Consider the following 25,081-nt stretch of genomic DNA (forward strand, 5'->3'; position numbering starts at 1 on the left):
TGTGACAGAAATCATCTGGCCCACGAGCCAAAATACTTACTATCTGGCCATTCACAGAAAAAAGTTTGATGAGCCTACTCTAGATAAAGAGGATACAGTGGTAAAGAACAATAACAAAGTCCCCGTGGGTCTTCAGATGTTCCTGTTTCTAGGACTGCAGTGGATGACTGCTTACTGCCTAAAGGGGCTGACCAAGTTCGACCCACAGGATCATAGTCAATGCCACTTCTAGGGGCGTGCAAGAATGAGAATAAGGACGACAGGTGTGGACAGATGTGCAAGAGCAGGTGCAAGAGAGGAAGTGTTGGGAAGGTGGATTAGTTAGTGTGGAAACCAGCTGGAACAGGCAGGCCACAGGGATTCCCCCAGAGGGACACCCAAACCCACGGATGGGCCAGGGGCCACATGTATCAGAATCACCTGGAGACATGATTAAAAATGCAGGTTAGCAGGCCCCACCCAGGAACCTGGATCTGAGTTCCAGAGGTGTGTCTGAGCTTCCACATTCTTAGCTGGCACCCCCAAGTGATTCTGAAGCGCGCTCAAGTTTGAAAGGCACTGGACTAGCGTTTAGTTTTCGTGAGCGGTCGAAGGCACTCCCAACGCGGTCTGGCCTGAAATCCACTCGTGGCAGGTGAGAAGGGGAAAGAATCGGGGCACAGACACACAGAGGTAGATGCAGTGAAAAGGCAGTTTATTGTCTATTAATACTGTACAGAGAAACAGAGAGAAGCTACAAGTACAGCATTGGCTGTCGCTGGCAGTGTTATTTCGGAAGTCAGTTTTTGTGTTGTTTTTCATCTGAAGGAAATAGAACAGTCAAAGTACACTTCAGGTTACAAAGTACAGCAGCTAGCCCAGCAAGTCTAATTCAGAGTCAGCACGACAGGCTCCCACCCCACCCCCCAACCAACCACAAAAATGGAAATATTTACAGAGAGGTCACTCGCCCCGAGTGAGCTACTAAAGCTGAAAATTCCATCAACAACCTACATTCACTGAAAAGCTGCATCAGACACAACATTTTCTGGAACCCCTGTATGATTTTAACTCTGCTAAGTCAGGAGCTTGAGAGGAAGAAAGAGTGTTCCAGAACCCTGCAAAGATTAGAACTCCTTCTGCTTGCCGGAATTGGATTATCACAGAATTGGGGTTGGAGCTGCACACAGAACAGTTCAGATCAGGCCTTGCCTAGTGGCCTCCCTACATGTAAACACTAGTTGCAAAACCAAGGAGCTGGAGGTCTCCCTGCCACCCCATGTCAACACTGTGAGGCTCCTGGGTGATAAGAGATGAGAGCATATCGGCTCTCCCTTCACACCTTCGGGCAGTTGTATAGCTCTTTCATTTTTGCAGCTGTCTCCATGATGCTGAGTTTGAATTGGGCCAGTTGGAGGGATTCTAGGGATAAAGGAATTGATTTGCATGGGAACCAGAGGGGTTATTTTTCTTCAGTGTTTGTGACCTTGCCTTGTTGGAAAAGGATTTGGTGTTTTAAGGCCATAGAAAAAAGGCCCCTTTTGGGGCAAGGACGCTGCCTGGGAAGAGAGTCTAACAGGGGTGGTGAGCGGACTCTGAGACTTAAGCTGCTCTGTCTCTCAGACAGAGGAACAGGTGTGGATGAAGGTCTTTACAAAACTGAGTTTGATTGTAATGGGAACTTGGGAGCTTGGAGGAAAACTGGGCGGGGGGGGGGGGGGTGCGGAAATCCAACAACTCTAAAAATTCAGAATCTCATTAATGGATAAAGACAATTCTTTTTTGTCTCTACTTAACTTGGAAAATATGGTGTGGCCCCACTGATATTTACAAGGACAATAATAACTCCTAATTTGATACTGTTTGGTTTATACATTTTATACGCTTATGTATAAACTGTAGATGGCCAGAGGCTTCTGACTACCCATCTCATTCAAATGTACCATAGTGAGTGGTCCCTTCCCCTCGAATGTAGTAATTAGTCCTTAAATATGTGAAACAGTTGAACTTCGATCATTGCTGTGGTGAGCTTACATTTAAAATAAAACTGAGAACAAACTGAGGGTTGATGGGGGGTAGGAGGGAGGGGAGGTTGGGTGATGGGTATTGAGGAGGGCACCTATTGGGATGAGCACTGGGTGTTGTATGGAAGCCAACTTGACAATAAATTTCATATTTAAAAATAAAATAAAATAAAATAAAATAAAATAAAATAAAATAAAATAAAATAAAATAAAATAAAATAAAATGGCTATCCCCTTCCAAAAGATCATTATATGTTATTAAAGGCATAGCCCAGAGAGCTATCTGGCCATATAAGATGGTTTATCTGATGATAGGTATAGAAAGCTTGATCTTACAACCTAGATCTGTTTGGAAACACTGGATTTCACGCAGTGGGGGCAAAAGGGCAGGTCACGGGACCTCTGATCATGACCCCCAAGGTCTGGGTTCATGCTACAGAACTCACCAGAAAGTTACCTTTGTGGAATGGAGAAATAACTCAATCAAGGGTGTTTTCAAACTCAAGCTTCATAATGCATACAGATTTCATTATAAAAATAGCTTTCCTTAAAAAAATACACAAATGTAAAATATTCAATTTCTATAGCCACTCCTTACTCCCGCCCAGAGGGTAATCATCTTAAACCATAACAAATGGGCACACCATTCAGTTATGGCTCAGTCACACCAGTTGAGTCCATGTCTCTTGCCTTTTCAAGCTATGCCACTTGTGCTTAAAAATATGCTCCCAGACCCAGAGAGGAGGCCCACAAGTTCACCCTCTCACTGTGGGAAGGACTGCGGGAGGTCACATGCTCCACGTGGCCTGCCCAGGAATGTCAGGGTGTGATAATCAGACTCAGGTGAGAACACAGAGACACGCTTGGCTGACAGACGGGCATAGACAATGTCCAAGCTATGTCCACTTGATTCCCCCTGCGCCTGACCTGCAAGGTTCTGCCTCAAGGCTCCTGTGACGAAATTTACAGCCCTGAAGAGGGCTGGGCAGGGGCGGGGAAGAGAATGTTGTGTTAATACAGCTTTGGAATACAACCTGCATTTTTTGTTTGTTTGTTTGTTTGTTTGTTTGTTTTAAAGGACAGAAAAGAAGAACATGAACAGCAATGCTAAGGCAAACTTTCAAATGGCACATCAGAACTCTGTTTTTGTCATTTGTTTTGTTCACAAGGCAGATACATTCTGTAAACATACATACCATACAGTACATTAACCATAGGAAAATAAAAAGAAAGCCACCCTGTAATTCTTTTCTTTCTGTATTTCTGTTCTTTTACTCCAGAAGGACTGCCTGAAGTCTAGGGAGAATTTGACGGTTCATGAAATATGCGTTTCTTTTGATAAAAATGCAGTGACTTGTGAAGAAGAGCCCCAGTTGACTAGGAAGAGGCATTATGGGGAGAAGATGACCACTCACCCCCCAACTTGTAGAAACTTAGAAAACAGTCACAGAATATAAAAAAGTCATTAATTTTCAGGAAACATTTTGGTTTCCTGCTTAGTAAAAGAGAGCATTGAAAAATTGTTTTTTGTTTTTTATTTTTACAAAAGTTAAGGCTGTCCAGATCTTTGATGCAGAACGTTTAAGGTCCCCCAAATCACATCTTCTATTTTCCAGTTGAAAGCAGGGGTTCGTGCTATGGTTCTGATGGAGCGGGGAGGAGAAGCAGAGGCCTAGTTAAGTCATATAAAAATTAAGGGGGGTGGGCAAGGTGGTCTAAGGATCCCCAGGGAAATTGCCCTTTGAAACTTTCAGGATGTAATCTTTGTCTTAATTTTTTTCTACATTCAAATAATAAGTATTTTGGGTTTTGTTAAAATGGGAATTTTATCATGGAGTTTGCTGAAGCTATGAAAAGACAGACACATAACCACACTGTGCTCCTCAAATGAGACTGACTTCTTTTTCCCTAGAGAATGTAGGCAAGTTTTCCTGGTAAGACCAGAAGAAGGCTATACGATGAGTAAGTTGGCAGCAAGGATCAAAGATCTCATCTGGCTCATTTCCTGGAGCTGCTTGTGATAGATACCATAGCTGTGTTTACCTGCCGGGTTGTACTATCCAATAGGACAAAGGAAACTCTCGGGTTCTACCCTAATTAGTGGAATTCCATACACCTTGACACATAGTAAATTGAGGAGCTGCTAAAAGGTTGCATATTCACAGCGTTTCAAAACTTACTTGTGGTTTGAATAACTGGATGTGAGTGTTGCAAAAATAGAACTTAAAACTGCTTGCCTTGGAATGCTTTTTGTTGTAAACAAATCACATTTTGGGAGATGAGACTATTCCCACCAGGAATGGGCCCTTCGGTGAGTTAAACTCCAGTGACAAGAGAGATGGCTGAACAACAGAAAGTCCCCCGTGAGAATTTTGTCCCTGTTTATCTGTGTTTTAAATTGACAGGGTTAATGCCTTTAAAAGGGAGGAACTTGTTTAGTGGTTCAATCTTGCCTCTGTCACCATATTCCCTTCCTCCTCTTTTGCTAAGCATTAGTTACCAGCATTAAATGAATGGTCATTTCAAAGGTGTTGCATGCTCCCTTGAAATGAAATTCTGCAAGAAGCAAAGAGAAATAAACTGTTTTCATGCTTGGCCTCCACATTTTGCTCCAGAGATGATACTGCATCTCTGTGTTTTCCCCTTTTATGAAAACTTGACCCTAACAGTAAGACATTCTACTTGTATGTAGGAAAAATACCTTTACCACCAGGAAGTAAAATGGAGTTGGTGGGAATTTAAAGCAGATACCTGTGTAGTAACAGTTCAAAAAGGAGTCAAATCTAATGAACTCTAGAATTTGTTTGAGTTTCCTGAAAGGCTTTGAATATTTTTAGGTTGCTCAGAAGGCTTAAGGAAACCATGCTTTGGATTTGGCCAGACAGGAATCCCCTCATCCTTCCTCCTCCCAGTATCAAGTTATATCACTGGACACTGGCCAATCACTGTTAGAGGCAATTAATTTTGTTTATGGAAAGAATTAGTAGAATTATGGGTAAAAGAGGTACAAGGTAAAAAAAAAAAAAATTCCCCTTAGTTTGTCCTATTGTACATCAAAGAAAACGGAGTCAAGGATATATGTCATCAAGATTTTTTTGGGATATGTAAGGTTAAACTTTACCATTTTAACCATTAAAAGTTCTTGAATTCAATGCATTGAAAATCTATTTATAACAAATGAAATACCCCTCCTTCCCCACTTTCTCCTCTTTCCATTTCAAGGGGAACCGATTATAAAATTTTAGAAGAAAATCCAACTAACCATTAACTCAAAAAGATCATAGTTTGGCAGCTTCATTACTGATTCTCTAATTAGTCTTGCTATGTAAGTCAACACTTACATATTTTTGGAGGGTGTGATGCCATACGTAATAAAGTTTTTACAGAGAATGATAGCAAGGAAGACAAAATGTTCTCAATCACAACACTGAGGATATTTTCATTATGAAGGGTAGTTACTTGTTACTGTAGGTGAGATTATAGGTCTCATCCCATAAAAGCACTGGCTGAGCCTGAGTCCTCCGTTTTTATAGGAAAATGATACAAAATATGCAAACATATGCCATATTCAAACAAACCATTTACTATGGCCACATATCATTTTAATAAAAGTGACATGTCTTACTTTAAATGATTAAATGATAGGCTTTAATAGTAAAAGTATAGACAGACCTCTAATTCATGTAATTTGCTAATCCCTATAATAATAATTGATGAATGAAAGTGCAGATTATCACTGGTCTTTTAGATCTCATGTGTAGGGTTGTGGTGAGAGGGGCAGATCATTTTCTTCACCAGGAACCAGCTCACTGTGGAAGGACGGGTAGGTCATTTCTGGGAATTCTCTGTCCTCGAAGAAGGACAGTTTCTCAAACAGCAAGCTCACGGGTTCTAAATTCTACCATTGTACTCACTAACTGTGCTTTTAAAAACTTCTATAGAATAGCTTTAATCCCTAAGTGAGTAAAAAAAGATAAGCTATGGTCAACTTTTAGGCTGTTTCTTTATTAAATAAATTATTAAAATAATAGATTGTCCAAACATTCAGATTCTTTTCTTTTTCTATGTCAATAGGTTTATCTGGCAGGTCATTTTCTTTAACATCTAAGTAACGTGTACGTGACCACTGACTGAGGAGCGTGAAGCTGAGTGGGGAGATTTCTAGGCAGTAAAACCAGATGTATTCCTAGGTAAGACAGCAGCTTTATACCACTGCAGCTGCTTCAGTGAACCTGAGATTATTTAGAGGGAACCCCCTCAACTATTCAAAAGCAAGCCATTGATGGAATCATCTTAGAAAGCAGAATTTAGCTCCTTCAGTTGTCCCTTCTTGAACTCTTTTGTTTGCTTGTTTACACAGTGGTGATAAAGTGACTCACTTTGTGCTAGTTAAAATATAACTATTTGATAAAAATTAACTTTTGACTAAAGTGTCATTTTTTCCCCTGTCCATTGGAATAAATAGAATTTTAAGCCCAGAAATTTAAAATAATAATAGAGTTAGCACTGAGAAAGCTATTTAGAACAAATTTAGCTGGTTCTATTAAGAAATTCTCTCAAGACGACCTTATTTTTTTCTCATCGACTTTCCACAGAAGTTAGCCTTGATGTCGTATGACTTACTGTATGTTTTTAAAAACTATGTTCTACGGAACATAGATAAATTTTGTGAACGATTCACAGCAATGCCATGAACATTTGGGCAAATATCTTCAAGTTGCGGTATCTCTGTTATTAAAATCATTTAAAATTTTACATCTTTGTTTTATTACTGTATTATTATTTTACTAAATTGCTTCCCTTTGGTTTTACTAACCCATGTGGTTGTTTGCTTTGGGAGAATGCTAAGAATTTATTTATAGAACTGTTCATTGTGTTCTAGAAAAAAAGAAACAAAAAAACCCCCCTCATCTTTGATGTTCCAAAATCCCCAAAAGTTTAAGAAACATGCCTTAATAGGCAGCTCAGCTATGTGCCACTCAATTGGTACTTGCAGAATGAGTTTAAGTGCTTAACGTGGAGAAGACAGGTCCTTGTTAAACATTTTTTTACATTCTCAAGTTTGTTTTGAGGGCTGGCTAGACCTCCATGGTGACATCACGGGAAACATTCTCTTTCTCATGGGGACAGAAAGAAAAGAGTCCAGAAGTAAGGCTCTGTAATCAAGCGGGCGGGTGAGATGAACAGGTAAATTCAGTTCCAGCACCGTCCGTCCACAATGAAGTGGAAACATGGCAGTGACCACTGTAGGTCAGAAAGACTGGTTTAGAAATAGGGTCACTGCAGAGATACTCCTCAAAATGATCCCTTCGTCGAAAATACATTAACATGATCAGAAAATATCCGTGAAAAAGAAAACAATATAAAAATTGACTTTTTTTTTTGAGACAATAGAAGCAAGGCTCATGGATATGCCTAAGTTTAGAGATCACTACTAATGCTCAAAACAATGTCTGTTTCATGTCCTTAGAAAATTAAAAATGGTGCTTCATATATAAAGGGTCCATCAGTTAAGCCGCAGAAAGAGGCAGCTGCCGATGGGCAGGTTACGGAATCAGTCCCTACATTTCAGCCGTGACAAAGCACTGGGTTCTTTTCTTTTCCATCAACTTCATTTCAGTTTTAACAGAAGGAAAGCCATAGATGCACAATACTGTAATCTGGAAGCTTATGTAAGGCAGCAAAAAGCATCACCCTAGATTGAACAGACTAAGTCAGGTCCACTTTTGGCCACACTAGCTACCAGCTAGAGCCAACAGCATTTTGCCACACGAGATATAAAAGCAAAGATCCACAGCAAGGGAGGCAAGGGAGAAGTCAGCGACGTGGTGACGTGTGACTACATTATAGGAACACGCTACAAAATGAAACCCCCGGTACCACTGGGTTCAATTCCAGTCAAGTGAATTAAGGCTACTAGATAACTGGCTGATGTGAAGAGTCCATTCCAATTGAGCAGTAAGAAATCGATTCACTCTCGAAGACACAAGGAAAGGTTTAGAGGAAAAGCAAGTTCTTGGAAAGAATGAAGCAAACACATGCACGCTGTCTCTCAGGTGAGGAAACTGGAGAAAAATGAGAGGGGAAAAATAAGAAAGATCAAAGCAATCCAACTGCAAGGCAAGGCAGGTGTTTGCTTCCAGTTCACAGTATTGCAGTTAGTGGTACAGTGAGGTCTACGTAAGTGGTGGAGAGCACAGAGGCTGCCCAGAAGAAAAGGGAAGAAAGAAGTGGTCACATGACAACACAGCATTGACAGCGCTTTTTCTTTTGGGTACCTGGGGCTGGCTCTGTGGCCAGGCTCTCTTCCTTCCCTTCTGGGGATGAGGGCTCTGTGGTGTCTGAGATTGGCCTCCCGGACACAAGCTCTGCCGCATTCCCATCGATAGTGGACACGTCCGTCACGGTCTTCTCCCTCAATGACTTCTCATCGTCTTCATCAATGAGGACCAATTCAGCCTTGATGGTTTCATCATAGCCTAGCACCTTCTTAGTCTCCTCTTCATCCTCAATATTTTGGTAGCCCATGAAAATCATGGTGACTGGCTGATCCAAGTTTGCCTCCGGCCCTTCCGTGCTGGGAGCTGGGGCCTGCTGCCCTGGGGTCCCGGAAGAATGATCTTTCCTAGACTTATGTACCATTTCTAACTTGGCTTCTTTGCAGAGCATGTGTTCCTTAGGGTGGCTGAGGCTCCCGTCCGCAATCACAGTTCTTTCTGACACGTGCCCTCCTCTGAAGCTTGATTGTCCCGCCTTCTGAATAAGCTCTTCTACATCCTTTGAGCTTAATCTGTGCACTCCATTTTCTACTACAGTGCCTCCTGAGTGCACCTCATACACTACTTTGGTACCGTCATCATAGACTTTGACTCCTCTCTGATGGACCCCCTCTGGGCCAATGGTGGATGTAGAGAGAATCTTGGTCTCTCCTGTTTGTTTGTCTTTCTCCACATTAATTTCCATGGCGTACACAGCTTGAATGAAAACAAGAGAAAGGAAGTGCATGTTACAACAAAAAAAGCCAGTGAATGGTTAATTGCCAAACAGACAAAAAAAAAAGGTTTTGTGCCCTTTCTAGTCTAACTGCCAAGCATCTTGAGTGTTAGAGTTGAGTGCACATTGTGGACAGAGGTGGTTATATATGTTTTTGAACACAGAAGCTTAATGCACTGGGAAGCCAGGTGTACAGAGTTACTATATCTCAGTGGCACTTACACTTTTAAGGAAGACCTGCTAAAATAAGACCACAAGCGACTGTTTGGATCCAACGTAATGAATTACAGGGAGGCTGGTGACATGCAAGTTTACCTTGATTGAGACCTTACCCTTATCTTATAGGCAATTTTATAGGCCCTGGTTATGAAATACCATAATTCCAAAACCTTGAATCTTTTTCAAATTCTTCCCCCAAGCACTCTACTGGTTTGTTTTTTGTTTTTTTTTTTCTGCATTTCCTCTTACTGTTAATGGAGAATAAGAATATGCAAAGGATTTTGCAGGTGGGACCTGGCTATCCTCCACTGTTCGGTAAAACAGGGTGTGTGCAGGAACTGAAGTGACAAAAGCAGTCAGATTACATGCTCTGAGTATTTCAATCGCTTAGCTAGGTTTCTGAAACAAGAACCAGAAAAAGAACAAGACAGAGGTAGTATCATCCTGTGACACTGGAACTTGGGGACAATGACTACAGAAGGCCCCTTCTTCTGCCGTGTGCACAGCACACGAGCCAGGTCCTCGTGATTCTGCCCCATCCATCAACTTCTTTCTCTTTTACTGCCACTACTCAATCTGAGACACCACTTCTGCTTCCCTAGATTACTGGAAGGGCATGCTACCCGCTCTTCCCAATCACACTAGCCCTCTCCAGCTCATCCCAAATCCTGCTGCCTATCTGGGGCTCCTAAGGACATGCTCTTCCCTGTTCTAGTCTTGTGTGACACTCCATATTTTCAAATCTGTTACACAGAGGCACACATTCTGTGGCCAGAGGCACACATTCTGGATGCCAGGGAACCAACCATTGTTCCCATAAGGCCAACTGTCCCCAGGCACCCTTTCCCTGGATGACCCATGGATACATCAGCCTCCACAGCTTCAAAACTGAATCCACCTTCTCTGAAAACTCCTCCATAGCCTTGGTTTTACATAACACCAGCACCATACAGTATCTCAAGCGAGAAGCCTCAGAATCACACCTGATTTGTCCTTTTCTTCCTAATTTCTTCCATAGCCAAACAATTGTTGTGAGAAATTAATTGCATTTCATACTCCTCCCCTTGTACCTCCTCACCATTGCCTCTATTACCACTGCCTCAGATCAGGCCCCCTTCTGCTCTCTGCATGACAGCTGTGCCCAAGTTCACCCGTCACTTCTCATAGCAGGGGGCAGAAGGGGCCCAAGGTTTGTTTCTGTATGTCCAGAGGAGCAAAGAATGGTTTTATATTTTTAAAATATTATTAAAAGGAAAGGAAGGAAGGAAGGAAGGAAAGAAGGAAGGAAGGAAGGAAGGAAGGAAGGAAGGAAGGAAGGAAGGAAGGAAGGAAGGAAGGAAGGAAAGTAAAAAAGAAAGAAAGGTAAAGAAAGAAAAGAACGTAAAGAAAAAAAGAATTTAAGAAAGAGAAAAGGAAAAAAAATAAAGGAAAAAAAAGAAGAATATGTGCTCCGCAACGTCTAAAATATTTATAATCAGCCCACTTATAGAAAAAGTCTGCCGACCCTGCTAGCCTATACTCCATTCTGCCCATAGCACCTTCTCCGCAAACCCTGTGTTGGTTCCTTGTGTCTTTATAGGATAAATGCCAAATGCTTTAGCTTGGCATATAATTCCCTTTGGAATTTGTCTGCAACTTCCTTTCAAGGCTTGCCTCACAGCCCCTCTCATTCCATGTACACCCCGGCCACAGCAAACTCACTATTCCCAGAATTTAACATCCTTCCCTGCCTGCTGTCTCCCTGCCCAGCCTGCCTTTCCCATGTGGCATCTCTGCTTATGAGTCCTTACCTCTTTCAGAATAACTATAAGCTCCCCAACTATGTTAAGAAGATCCAAATGATCTTTTCAACCGCATGTTCAATGGCTCCCTTTTCCTCTAGCATAATCTAGTAACTGGTGTTACCATCCCACACCTCAACTCTTCCTGCTTTTAAGATTCCCTTCTTTTGAAACGTCCTTCTTTTAAGTTTCTGAACATCCAAATACGACCCATCCATCAATGCCCAGTCAGCTGCCTCCTCTTCCAGAAGGTTTCTTTGACTCTTCCATCTCTAAGGCATCCCTCTCTCTTTTTTTAACTTAGCTTTTTTCAGTAATCTCTACCCCCAACATGGGGTACGAACTCACAATCCCCAGATCAAGAGTCTCACACTCTTGCAACTGAGTGAGACACTGCCCCCTCTCGCTCTTCTTAAGAGTCTCTGAACATTTCTAAACCTCTCTGAAGGTGCTTCACACTTTCCACTCAGTAGTATAATTATTTGTGGGAGTGTTTTATTAGCTCCATAGATTTTTAGGATCACTAAAGGCTAGTGTTTTGCCTGACATCTTTCTATGATTCCCCCCTCCCCACCAGCACCTACCTTGAAGTCTTTTGTATAGAAGGTACCCGATATACACACCTGTGAAACAAACACTACTAATTGAAAAGTCTACTTTGGTTGCCTTAATCTAGTCACAAATACTTTGTATAACACGACACCCATGAAAAGGTACACACAGTAATTAATGCTTGAACTGGTTAAGAAAACAGCAACGATACTGTTCCATCTGCTTGGGTAATAAGATACAGTCTGTTCACAGTTCACACTTAACTAAAAAGATTGTGAAGTCAGATCCAATGCTTGATTTTCATCATGTCCATTTTGAAAGTTTCACTTATTCAGCACAAAGATCTTGAGTTTCCTTCAGTGACACAGTGAGAGGCCAACCGATCTTTGTCATTTCAGAAGCACATGGGCTCACACAATGATGTTGATGTCAAGAGAAATATTTGTCTCAGTTATTTCCTGATTTTCCACAAAACATGTCACCAGAGAAACAGAATAGGCATTTAAAATTCTGCACGGACTCCAAAGCCTCTTCTTTAAATATTACACTTATAATTTAAAAAGCACCATTTTGGGTTATTATGTCCTATTACTATTAAAACACTCACAGGACATATTTGTAAATAAGGAAGGTACTAATGATTGCCAGTTATAGGTACAATATCTAATTATCCATCCAGTAATATGTGAACAAAATTACACCTTGATCTGTAACCAGTACAGAATATGGAACAAAACATTTCATATCCATATGTGATCAGATACAAATTATTAACATGGGAATATTTAGAGATGTCTTTCTTCTTTTGCCCACCAATGAGAATGCTGTCATTGTTGGTCCAATCTTCCTTTCTCCGTCATCTTAACCCCCAACCCTCATTTTGTCTTTGCCTGTTCCTGGATTCAAAGACTGGACAGAAAAGACGATGAGGAGAAGTTCTGTGCCCGAACAGCTAAGTAGACACACACACAATAGAGTTGAGAAAGAAGGAATTCAGAAGGAGAGCTCATAAAAGCTGTGTGCAATATGGATGGAGAGGGAACATTTTTGTGGCAGTGGAGGGGATATGCAGAGGAAAGGAAAGGAAACGTAAGAAATGCTTCCGGTGGGGATATGAATTGGATTCCTTTTCATATCCTTCAGCAAAAACAGGTAAAGAACAGAGTTTCTCGTTAGTTTTGTTCTAGTTTTGTTTTGTTCTTGTTCTTGTTCTTGTGTGTGATTTTAAACTGTATTTTGTTAAATGTGCTGTGGCCCTGGGACTGAACCACGTGTGGCATGGTTTCATTAGGGTTACATATTCATATCTACATTTTCATGTTGTACACTGTTCTTGCAATATCTCTAGAATATGGGGGTAGAACATCTGAAGACATTTTGCTCATAAAATAAACCTAAGTATGTTATGCCATAAAATACAATATCCATCCATATTTCCTCCCTCAGATAAAACAAGGCTTCAAAAGAAACAGATTTTTAGCAGGTTTTGTCAGGGTCCAGCCTCACATGCTTTGTCTCCATCTCTCTCCTCTTAGGTTGGGATACTTAGGTGAGCACTTTGAGAAGCTCTTGCTTCACACAAAGGCTTTGACTTCATGGATACCCATATGAGAATATTATCAGACATTCAGAAAACCACACAGGAGGCATGAACGTTTATCTTAAACGTGTTGTTGATGAGCAAACATTGTTATTTTGCTCTAGTTCTCAGCCAATAATATTTCAAATGTGAACCAGGGTGGATATGAACCAGTAGGAAAATGAGATTTACATGTTAAATTTGACATTTTATTTTCGATGCCATGCACACAATTTAAACAACTCTCCCACTTGTTACTGCCGAGTCGTGTTTACCAGAGGTCTCTCAATTACATCATGCTTTCATGTCTAACCACAAAAAATACCCCCTGCTCTTCCCTCCTCTTCCCTCCTCTTCCCTCAAGCTTCCCCCATGCCACAGGGGTAATAGGACAATCTGTGTAGTGACGAGGGCCCAGTGCTCAGCTTATTGAAAAAAAAAAAAAAAGGAAGGGGTGCTGCTGAGGGGCAGAGGCTTTCTGGGAAGCCCCTGAAAGAGATTTTGAGAGAGCCCCATGGACATACAAGAAAGTATGTGAAGAAAAGCTCTCTGAAATTTCCAGGAGGCGGGTTCTGGAGAGAAAAAAGAAAGGAGACAGTCTGATGGTAGTTCCAGTGATAAGAGGACTGAAATCTGGAAGTATGTTTTTACAAAATGATAGATTTAATTGGTGATTTCCCAACATGACATACTGATGACAATAAGGTTGGAGGGTTTAAAGCATTTGTGTGATTCTTTCCAAGAACCTAGACAGGAGAGTGAGTAGATACTCATTTTGTCAGTGAAGAATAAGAACCAAAGCAGTGACTTTCTGCAAAGGGATACAAGTGAATGATGGAATGGCACTTTGATGTTGGCTTTACTAGGTTCTTGCTCCCGCATGGCCCTCTGGTCAATAAGGAGAATCTTGAAGAGGCAGAGGCGGTCTAATGGGGGTTGACAATACTAGACTCCAGGTGCTGAAAACAGCCAGGTGTGGACTAGAAGGGAGGCCCCTGGGTAAGATACTTGCCGAAAAACCAGGGTGAGGGTGGGCTGTGAAGCTGTTCTGGTCTGGCATGCTGTGGAGCCCAAAGACATGGGTCTTGGAAGCAGAGAATGCTTGATTCCAGTTCAAACTTATTCCCATGGCTCTATGTACTCTTTTGTTCCTAGTTACCATTAGCTTTGGTAAAGAGAAGGCAGCTCTAAAGACTACAAGGAGCCTGGGAAAAGGAAACAAGAGCACCCAACACAAGTGACGTGTGGCTGACCAATCAGATGATTCCATTTCAGAAACAAGCCAAGAGCATACCAAACAAGACAGTGTGTTCCATGAGGACGGAAAACTCAATCATGTCACATCCCTTGACTCATCAGGGTTCTCCCAGCTCACTTGTTTTGACCCACTGTGATCAGTGGGAGGAGGTAGAAGGCTGAAGGTCCACAGGTAAAGTATAAAATGACACCGCCCACTGTCATTAGTCAGTAAGATGGGAGGTATTGGGGAAAGGGAGGAAGACACTTGGTCTGAACTCCTATTGAGGTGACACCCTGTCTTTGGACCTGACTTTTCCCATTTGTACAATGAAGGATATCCAGCTTTGATATCCTGTGGCGCTGTAAACAGCCTGTGTGCCTTGTGACCCAATGATGTATAAAGTATGTTAGGAGGGCAACAGGCAGCCAGATCATGACTGTTACCCAGAAGTGAACATCCAGTAGCTGACATCGCACTGGGAATGTAGAAGAGAAATGGTGCACATGCTTGGCTTATTGAGTGAATGCACACACATGCAATCTTTTCCTGCTGGCCTATAAGTACGCATATACATATATGCTCGTACCTTCTCTTGAGGATGGAAATACAAAACTGGCTATCATAATGGCAAAATAACAGTGAAAGTGAGGAAACTGATTCAGAGTGGATTTTCCCTCTCATCCCAACACTTAGGCAATCTCTAACTTCAAAAACCAGTAATCAAAAATTTCTTGGAATAATTGTTTTCCCAGGACACCTTAGTATTAACAAAAGTAAGTCAGCAAAGTTGTGATATCATGGATAACAAGAGCAAAAGCCAATTTCCTATATCTGATTTTGCTCCTACCTTCTTGGTCAAGAAGGACGGTTTTCAGTCCAAAAAGTGCCAGAAAGAATATCACTAAGAGAGAAATGAAGCCCAGATGAGTGGAGAAGATTGGAAAAAATAAAGCACCCAGGGATATAAATGCGTTCAGTGCTTCAGACCCAGGGATCAGTTCCCTTACCGATAAATGTGTCTTAAGAATCTTACACACTGGGGCGGGGGCGGGCCTGGGTGGCTCAGTGGGTTAAACATCCGACTCTTGGTTTAGGCTCAGGTCATGATCTCATTGTTTGTAAATTCAAGTCCCACATTAGGCTCTGTGCTGACAGTACAGAGCCTGCTTGGGATTCTCTCTCTCCCTCTCTCTCTCTCTCTGCTCCTGCCTGCCCCCCCCATCCCTGCTTGCTCTCTCTGTCGCTCTCTAAAAATTAAATAAACTTAAAAAAAAAGAATCTTATACACTGGGAAAGGTGTGGAGGCAGACATCCAAAGTTCTGATTTTAAAAAATAGAAGGAAGGAATTACATAAACTATGTAGCAGTAGCTTGAGATCATGGCTGGCTAAATTCTGAAGTTCATTTTCAAAGAGCAGAGACCACCAAGAACCAGGGAGGATTCATAAGGCAGAAGGTATACAGATTAATCTCGTTTTCTTTTTGTTCCAGGTCTTTATAGACAATTTAGGCGAAGCCAGAGACACAGCACATCTGGATCATCATCAAGTCCCTTATATTCCTGTGAACAAGACAGAAATATGTGCCTTTGGGTGTCAAGACAATTGCCAGAACTTGTTACTCATTAAATGATCATGCCTCACACATGTCTACTTAGGGTTCTCAAGGGCCAGGAGACCCCAACAGTATGTCACAGGCCTCTGACTTTGGATCCAATTGTGCAATGTTTTCATCAACGCGATGATGAAAAATAATGGAAGCTTACTTTTCAGATCTGAGATGATACCAAATAGAGAAGAAAAGCAAGGTTGTGAGGTGCTAAAATCAATAGCTGTGAAGACCCCAACAACAGAGAAGATCTATTTTTAAAACTGTTAAACCCTTTATTCAGATGGAAATCTGATATAGAAATACAATATAAACCCAAGGACAGAGGAGCTGCTGTGTCTGAAATGGGAGAGAACACCTGAGCCCTGACTCTCAAATCCCCTTACACCATTCCCTCCTCTACTTTTCAAGAAGGCTCCTCAGTGACCCCCCAAGGGGCTCCTGACACTTACAGGGGGCGATCTAACATGAAGAAATTTAACAATCACATCAAATCTACAAAGGGCAGATAGCTCATCCTTACTTTTGCCTTTTGAGATAATGAAATAAAGAACTTTGTAGGTTCTCTGAGCAGGTGAAGCCATATGTGCACAATTAGGGAAACAGACTACGTGTTTCAACGGCAATGATTCTGGAACTACGACTACACAGGATAAAGGGAATGAGGATGAGCAGTGGCACATGTCAAACGACTCAGGCTTTACTTTAGAACCTGAACCTGAAAGGCTATGGCACCAGCGAAGTGAGTCATATGGTCTGTGGCTTCACGCTCTGGGCTGGGGGGAGATCAGCCCACCCAAGAGTGCATGGAGCAGCTCTGAGCACTGCAACTCAGGAAGATTAGAGACAAAGTGAGGAGTGTTCAGAGGGGAGGGACAAGGATGGCGGAGGGTGTCAAGGGCATGTAGAGTGGGGATCTGGGAAAGACCAGAAAACGACAGTCATTTTCAAATAGTTAAAGGGAAATCAACTTGGGTTTGTTCTGAGTGGCTCCAGGTGGCAGGATAAGGACCAACGGGGGGAGATGGAGGCAGACGAATGATAGCTCCATCAGAGGAAGGACTTCCCTAGGGTCAGAACCAATTAGAATGAGCTGCCTGGAGGGACACTAAGCTCCAATAACAGAGGTGTGTGACTGTGTCTGAGGACCTCTTTGGAGGGCAGCTATACCCTGGCTTCCATGTTTGACTGGAATAGACGCCACCTAATTCTAAAAGCAATGATGCTAAATAAATCCCCATTTATACACAATCCCCAAATCCAAACAACCAGAATATTGAGTAATGACAAGTGACATATATTAAAATGGCCCCAAGATTATGCAAAGTTTCCAAAAGGATGTTCATAAAGCAAGATGGATCATATCTAAGAAAAAGAATTCTAGTGGTGAGTGCCATTATTTGGTATGCTATCCATGCTCTGTATAGTCACTATTGGCCATAAATGATCATGAATCTGGACACTCCATTCCAAAAGCAGTCTAGACAAAGGAGTTAACCACATCAAATGCGATTCCAGCCACAATTCTGCTCGTATATATTTCCACAGTTAGATATATCTATGCAAATTTGTTCTTCAGTAATAAACAAAAGTACACATAAACTTGTTTTTGAAGATTCTCATCACATAATACTTTTTTTGGAAAGTGCATTTGCCATTGGATCACTATATTTCTGCAGCATCTTCAACTATGAAGGAAGTTAGGTTGTGATAGTGCATGTAGCCCCACAGACCCAGCACCACAATCACATTAACATTTTACTCTTGCATATTACACTGTTCGACTATCAGTGCTACTCTTACCCCCCTTAAAAATTAGTTCTCACACACTGTCTCTACCCTCTCCCTGAGCTGATCCATTAGTTGGATCGTATCACCTGTCCTGTGAGGTCCGGGAACATGTTGTGGAAAGGGGCTGGGAAGCTGTTTACCCACACTTATTGGGAACTCTCAACAACCAAGGCTCCAATAACAAGCAGAAGGTATGTGACTGTTGAACAGTTATTACCTTATCTGATCTCATAAGTGCTCCTTGGAGCATTTGAGAGTCTGTGGCTTAAACTACTGCCAGTGATTCCTTTACAGCATGCCTGTAGGCGCAAGATCCAGTTTACCAGTCCAGGGACATCTGGACCTGGCCAGGGTTTGACCACACACCATTTAAAGTCCCACCCAAGTGATGGGTATTGAGGAGGGCACCTTTTGGGATGAGCACTGGGTGTTGTATGGAAACCAATTTGACAGTAAATTTCATATATTAAAAAAAAAATACAAATAAAATATTAGAAAACTAAAAAAAAATAAAAAAATAAAAAAATAAAGTCCCACCCAACTCTACAACTCCATAAGTCAGTATGTAAAACTGATATGCTAAGATGTTTATGGAGACATCCCACAGATATTTAATCAGTGCACAACTGCGTCAACACTTACTTGCCCTTTTATTTTATTTTTACATTAAAATAAGGAGGGAATATTTGCTTCACAAAATATTCAGATTGGCCCATATAAAAGATTTCTCTGGCTTAGAAGTCCATGATTATTTTGTTTCATGGAAAGTGTCATTATAAGATTTATTTTAGACATTAATTCACCTAGATTATGTAAAGCATAATTTCACATTCATATTTGAACTCATCCACATTGTCACTGACCTTGGCCATTTTTTCATTTAGCCCGCTGGCCCTCATTGCATTTCTGTGTAGAGTGAAAAGATTGGTATAGATTTATTTTTCATGTCTATCAGTTCTGATTTCTGAGGCACATTCACATTGGATAAGGCAAAACATAGCTCTCTATATACTTTGTACTCATAAATGTATTATTTTTTTTAATTCATCATTGTGAAAAACATTAGCAAGAAACATATGTTCTTTAAATTGCTACTTTTCCCCTAAGTATACCACAGTAGCTAAGAAATCATTGCAGAAATGGGGGATTTGGAAGTATATGTTTATAATATGCAAGCAGCTCTATTCCCAAAGGATTTGGCAACACACTCATATACTTTGAAGATAATTTCACCCAGTTTCCATCATAGCTCCTTTGATCTTGTATGTTTCTGATATGGAAAATAAAACCCCCTGCAGGCAGAGTCCAGATCAACTTTGAGAATAAGGAGAGATACAAAGACCATGAGAGACAGACCACACTAAAGTTAGGGGGGAAATGCTCTATTATTTTCTCAATATTCCCTCCTATTCAGTCCTTAATTACGTATTAGGGCCTAGTTCCTGCACTTTGTGGCTACTGTAAACTCTATGTCTGAGGCTGGGCTGAGGGCAAGGTCCCCTATGGGAGGATATCTGGACGTCCCTTATTATTAAAGCTCAGAGAAATGCCAAGCCCCATGTCCAGTCCTGGCATCAAAACCAAATAGCTCCCCAGGACTTACCAGCTGCTCTGCTAGTCCCGTCCTGCCCAGGTGATGGTTCTGCTGTTCGTGAACAGAGGATTGGCAGGTCGGGGAGCTGGGAGGAAATGTAATTTACTGCATCTGGTAGCAGAGAACAGGGAATACAATTAGGCACAGTGTCGGGAGGCCCAATGGGTTCACTGCCGAGACAGCAGCTTGTCTGCCCTACATAATGGACCGCGGAGGCAGCCACTGAACGAGAGGATCAGGGTAAACAAAGACAAGCATTTGCTCAGTGACTGGTATTCAGCAGAGTAGCTGAGGTAGGAGGGATTCTGGCCAGAGAGCTCAAGCCCCAGGACTGCTCTATGTATTAAAAGATTCATCAGAAAGCTCTAGATTCTAAGAGTACAATGAGTTCAGGAGGGAAAAGGGGTTTGGCTAGTGAGAGCCATTATTGACTTGGTAGAATTGACCAAACATGAGACATCAAACTAGAAATATGCCTTAAACAGTACTGAAAAATAGACTTGGGGCTCAATCCCTAAACTGCAAATGTAGTTTCCGGTGCCTGAATCATTCCGAAGACCTATTTTATACACATAAAAAACAAACAAACAAACAAAACCCCAAAACTCTAGAATTTATCCTACAATTTCAATACTTCAGGTTATTGTTTCAGCCAGGAAACCCTGAGATTCCAAATAACAACACCCAGTGAATTCACCATTAGCCCAGTTGTAGGAAACATGGCCAAGAAAAGCAGGGAGACCAGCTCCAGTTGGGAAAATAGCTAGATAAGGCCATTTTGGGAGGTGAGACTCTGCGGAGTATGAACCTTAGCAGGTGTGTCAAATCAGAGGAAAGCAGGAAACCACTGGGGGTGAAGGAGAAGAATTTGTGTATCTCCCAGAGAGAAGTGGGAAAGGGAAGGCAGGAATGTTCTAGAGCACTGGGCTCTATATGATGTGATTCCTTCCTTATGTCAGGACCATGTCCCAGAATCCTGGAATGCCAATTGCTCCTCAGGGGTCCCTCTGGCTGCTTACTGCACATCTTCGCTGAATCTCTCCCAATCACCTCAGACTCAACATGTCCCAAACAGAACTCCCATCTGTGCTCATCTGCTGCTTTTCCTGTACTCTGTGTCTCAGCTTACTGGCACCACAATTCACCCAGAATCCTGGGCAGTGCCCTGAATGCTCCCTCTCAGTGCCCAGTCAGCCCCCTAGCCTCTACCTCCTTCACATCGCTTACATCCGTCCCATCCTCTGTATCCCCACTGATATTGCCTTTGTTCTGTCAGGTTTCATTTTTCCTTTTTAAATTGCATGCTGGAGAGGACCATGGACAGACACTAGATTAGGATGAGGATTAGGATTCGTTCAGTTCTGCACCAGCTAGACCATTTGCTGACTTGCATGTGAGTATCAACAATCCAGAATGTGCTGATATTGGACCATTATATTTTGAGGAACACACTCTGTGGGTAGAAGTGGGGTGGAGTTTCACTGAGGGAATGGGTTTTTCCATATCAACCATTTGGGGAGAAGGAATAGGACATCAGGAGTAGGCGGGCAGGCCTTTCATCATGGTGAGGTTCAAGTGACTATCTCTCTGGGGCTGTATGTGTGCTGGAGAGTGGACCCTAGGTTGGGCAGACATGGTTGAGGGTCCTCTGCTGCAAGGAAGGAAACTAGGCCTTTGGGGTGATGGAGGGGACTGGGAGACAGCCATGAGGCAGCCTGCTGGCATCCCCTGAAGATGGGCCTGGTTTGAGTCAAAGGTTCTGAGTGTGGCCACATGTCTGAGGTTGCACATGGTTCTCTATTATTCCTGAACTTAGGTTACTCTCATCGTGGGGAGCTGTGGGAAGAGTCTGGGCCCCAAACCAGCATGAGGCAGGACCAGAAGAGAGCAGAAGCTTCAGATAAGCTGATCTTGAGGGTGTAGGGGTAGACTTCTGACAGTAGCCCAGGGAAAGATTAGAACAGAAGTGTGTGGCTAGAGGGGCAGTTTAGGGGACAAGAGATGACCAGAGAAGATTTGCGGAGTTTGTGAGTTTTCCCTGAGGATTTCCAGAAATCTGTGGATTGAGATCTCAGTAAATCTGACTTTCTGTAGTCAAATGAGATGAAGGGTCAAGCCATTAAGACCAGGTGAGAACCCACATACTGGTCACGTGTGTGTCTATACATTCTATGCTAAATACAGAGTTTCTGGGGCATCTCTGATACTGAAAGTTTTAGTATCCAGAAACTAAAGGCACTTGCAGGCAAGGCACCTGTATCAGAAAGAGCACAGAATTCCAGGGCTTGTGTCTTAGCCTCCACTGGAGGCAGCTCCTAGCCCCGAAGTGAGTGGGGGTGGAGTCACCTTTGCCCATTGTTCCTTGGTTACAAGCTTGAGAACTACAGCTCTTGGAGGGCTGGGGCCACACACTCCTGCTGAGACGAGGGAGTGAAGAGGAGTGGGGCATGAGAAGGAGAACAGGGCAGCCCGCTCAATACATCATTAAGTCATAAACCTGAAGCTATGTATCCAGGAGGTGGCTGATAGACCAACACAAGGAATAATTAACAGGGCCTCCAAAGCCTCCATGGGAAGAATTTCTTCACATAGCCTCAATCTATAAACTGCCCTCTTCCTGCCAAGGTCAATGTGGTCCATCATCCGAGAAGGTAGAGAATGGCCATTACCACAGTAGAAATGTAAGATGAGTGCTTCTTATTAGTTCTGGCACTACTGAAATATTACTCAAGCTATGAAGAATATCAATAGCCAAAGCTAGAGAAAACTGATGAACACTCTCCTGAAAACATGATTTATGGGCACCTGAGGACACACTGAGATTTCCCAGCAATTGGTATAAAGGTGTTGATAGGGGGATGGCTTCCGGCCACCACAGACTTGGACAAGATGAAAACCTAAGAAGATCAGTATCATACAGCAAGGGCGGAAATAGGCCCAGGATACACATTTTCCTTTGCCAGTTCTGGCCCAGCTCCTCAGTGGGTAAATAATGGCTAGCACAGGATACATACTATACACAAATTATAGTTATAGAAGACATTATGCCTATTTAAGGTGGTAACAACAAACCCACCCAACTGATGAAGACTCTGCTATATACTAAGTGTGCATACGGGGTGGGGAGGAAGTGAGGTGGGGGTCAGAACGTATGTGGCCAGGGAATTCTACTCAAGATTGGAATACATGTCTCTAGATTGCTAGGACTACCACACAATCCGAAGCCATTGGTGATCCACCAGTTCCGTACCTTTATTTCCTTTGACATGCTTAGGGTGACATGCTCAGGTGACCTGAGGGGGATCATGACACATGCACACACCAGCAGCCATCTTCTTGGCATCTCATTAAACTAGGAATGCTTTTGCTGATTATCTGCAGCATGTTGTACAGTTATATAATCCTAGTTGGCCTTGGATTCCATAATCGGCATTTCAGAAGTAGGGTGTTTTTCTTAAGGCATTATTATTCTTAATAATTTTGTGTTAGTTCTTAGTAGCGACAGGTGGTTAATTCTAAGAGTGGTCTTGGCAATTTTGAAATCAAAGGGCCTTTGAAACCAAAGAATGATAAAATAATCAGACACTCCAGAGTCCCTCAACTGGACATGCTTCAGTTTTTACTCTCAGCCCACAATGTGAGTTAAACATTGACCGCATTCTTGGAAGGATGTGTTCCCTCCTTCAAACTTCCTTCTTTGCCAGTAGATGTGGTACAACGGAAAGGTCCCCCCAGACTTAGTTATAACCAGAGATGGCAGGAATCATAATCCAGAATGACAGGTTAAGACCACAGAAACCTTTTCCTGGCCATTTCTTAGGATCCCTAAGATTTTTGCATCCTTGAGCCTGAGGTACCCCTGCCAAAAAGTGAGGACAGAGTAATAATGACAATTTTCTCTAGAGGCTCTTTTTAGTCATGATCAAGTTTCCTCCCACCTCCATGAACCACTTAGGGGAATGGATGCAAATAGTGGGAAGTAATGGAGGAGGAAATGAAAGAAACTCAGGGTGAAAATGAAAGACACAGTGGCAAGGGTTTATAACATGGCTTCAGTTTTGCTTGTTATCAAGTCATAGACTATGAGGGTCTCCATGCGCCACACAGCCTTCCCAGAGACAAGACATTCAGGCTCTTTCCCTTCCCTAATTATAGAGATAAGTCTAGGAAAGGTCTCAGTTTGAGAAGGAAGAGAAAAAAAAAAAGAAGTAAAAGCATGAAAGGTCAATGCGTACCTTCCAGTATGTAGGTGTCTGTGGGTCAATGCCCCACAGCCCCATTCCAGCCTGACATTTACTGCATTATTCTGATTATGCATGCTGCCTCAGGTCTCTCCTAGCACTAGGGAAGCTCACTATGCTTCCCATGAAGCCACCCTCAATTCCCCCAGAGAGACATGGTCACCTCTTCAGTCCATGCTCTCTCCCCAAAGCATAGAACAAGAACTCCAATTTGGCTACACCCTAGAGAAGGCTCTAGAATGTCATAGGTCTTCCTCCTGGAGTCCCTGCCGGTTTGACCCAGGAACATGAGGTTTAATTTACTACCTTCCCAAAGATCATCCAGGGGCCAAACATCCAGATTTCCTGTCTTTTATTTGCTAGAAACCAGTACCCTCCCTGAATCAAATAAAATAACACAATACCTTTTTTTTTTTTTTTGTCTAACGTCAGAACTATCCTTAGTGTAAATATCTTTCCTAATCTAGAAAAATACATTACCCATATCTGCATTTTTAAAATATTGTCCCTTATATTTGCAAATGACATGGGGAAAACACTGATGCCAACTCTTATTCTGGCTCCTGATCATCTTCATAGTTTAGAGGTTGGCTTTATCAGAACCAGGTGAGCAGATGGCATCCGATCCTTCTGACGAGTCCGGCCTATTAAAGCAGGTCTAGCTGAGGGCCATAGTGAAAGTGGTAATGGAGTGGTTTTCATGAGCTTGTAGCTAAAGTTAGGGGAGCAAGGTGAAGAATGAAGCAACAACATTCAACCTTCACACAAGGTCAAGCATACAACCTCACGTTCATCCCCAAGGCCGCAGGTAAGGAGAGCGGAGGGCAGGGGCAAGGACGGGAAGGGAGGACAGAACGAAGGCCTGCTCCTGCCAGGATGGGGTCAGGAAGCCAGGGCCCTGCTCCCACCCTTCATGTGCTCAAGGCCAGCTTAGGCCACAAAGGGAGGGACGTTCTGCCCAGCCTTGTTGTCCTGAAAGCCTGGAGGAACGCCAAGTTTTCCGATTCAAAGCAAAACCACAGGCCTTAGAAAGGTTTCCTAAATACCAGATGATGGCCTTCTGATGTGTGTTGTGACCTGGAGACCTAGCCACAAATGGGATCTTCCCTGCCTGGGATCTGGTCCCAATATTAGCACTCTTTGCTGAGCACCTTTTCAGAAAGGTCCAAGCAGTGAACCTTGAGGACCAAATGGGAAAGAGAAAGAGCCAGGCGAACTGTATAAAACTAGAAACACTGAGTCGAGAAACAGTCCTTGAAGAAGAGAGGCAGACGAGTCTCAGGACGTGCACCTGCTCAGTGTCCTGTACAGAGTGCTGTTCCTTCCCTCTGGTGTCTTTACACGCCAACACATCGCATCTCCCAGTGAGCCCGTGTCCATGAAACCCACTAAGCTGAGTGGGATAAAATACTTCTACAGAGTGGGGGCAGAGAGCACTTACACTTACCTCCATCCGCATTGGAGAAGCTCTGTGGAAACA

At 42.6% G+C, this 25,081-nt stretch overlaps 1 protein-coding gene across 11 annotated transcripts in view; it reads right to left on the minus strand.

The window, feature by feature from the left end:
* Positions 1-25,081, minus strand: part of PALM2AKAP2 (PALM2 and AKAP2 fusion) — a 484,510-nt gene that overhangs the window by 184,369 nt on the left and 275,060 nt on the right. For 6 of the 11 annotated variants that reach the window (XM_058694604.1, XM_058694609.1, XM_058694606.1 and 3 more), the window contains exons 6-8: positions 25,049-25,070; positions 19,370-19,471; positions 8,282-8,977 (exon numbers count right to left, since the gene is read on the minus strand). In XM_058694604.1, the coding sequence (XP_058550587.1) occupies positions 8,282-8,977; positions 19,370-19,471; positions 25,049-25,070 (820 nt within the window). Of the gene's footprint in view, positions 1-8,135; positions 8,978-19,369; positions 19,472-25,048; positions 25,071-25,081 lie in introns of those variants that run through there. The other 5 variants (XM_058694610.1, XM_058694611.1, XM_058694607.1 and 2 more) reach the window with 4 other exon arrangements.

Source organism: Neofelis nebulosa, chromosome 12 (genome assembly GCF_028018385.1).
Source record: "Neofelis nebulosa isolate mNeoNeb1 chromosome 12, mNeoNeb1.pri, whole genome shotgun sequence".
In the NCBI taxonomy this organism is placed as follows: domain Eukaryota; kingdom Metazoa; phylum Chordata; class Mammalia; order Carnivora; family Felidae; genus Neofelis; species Neofelis nebulosa.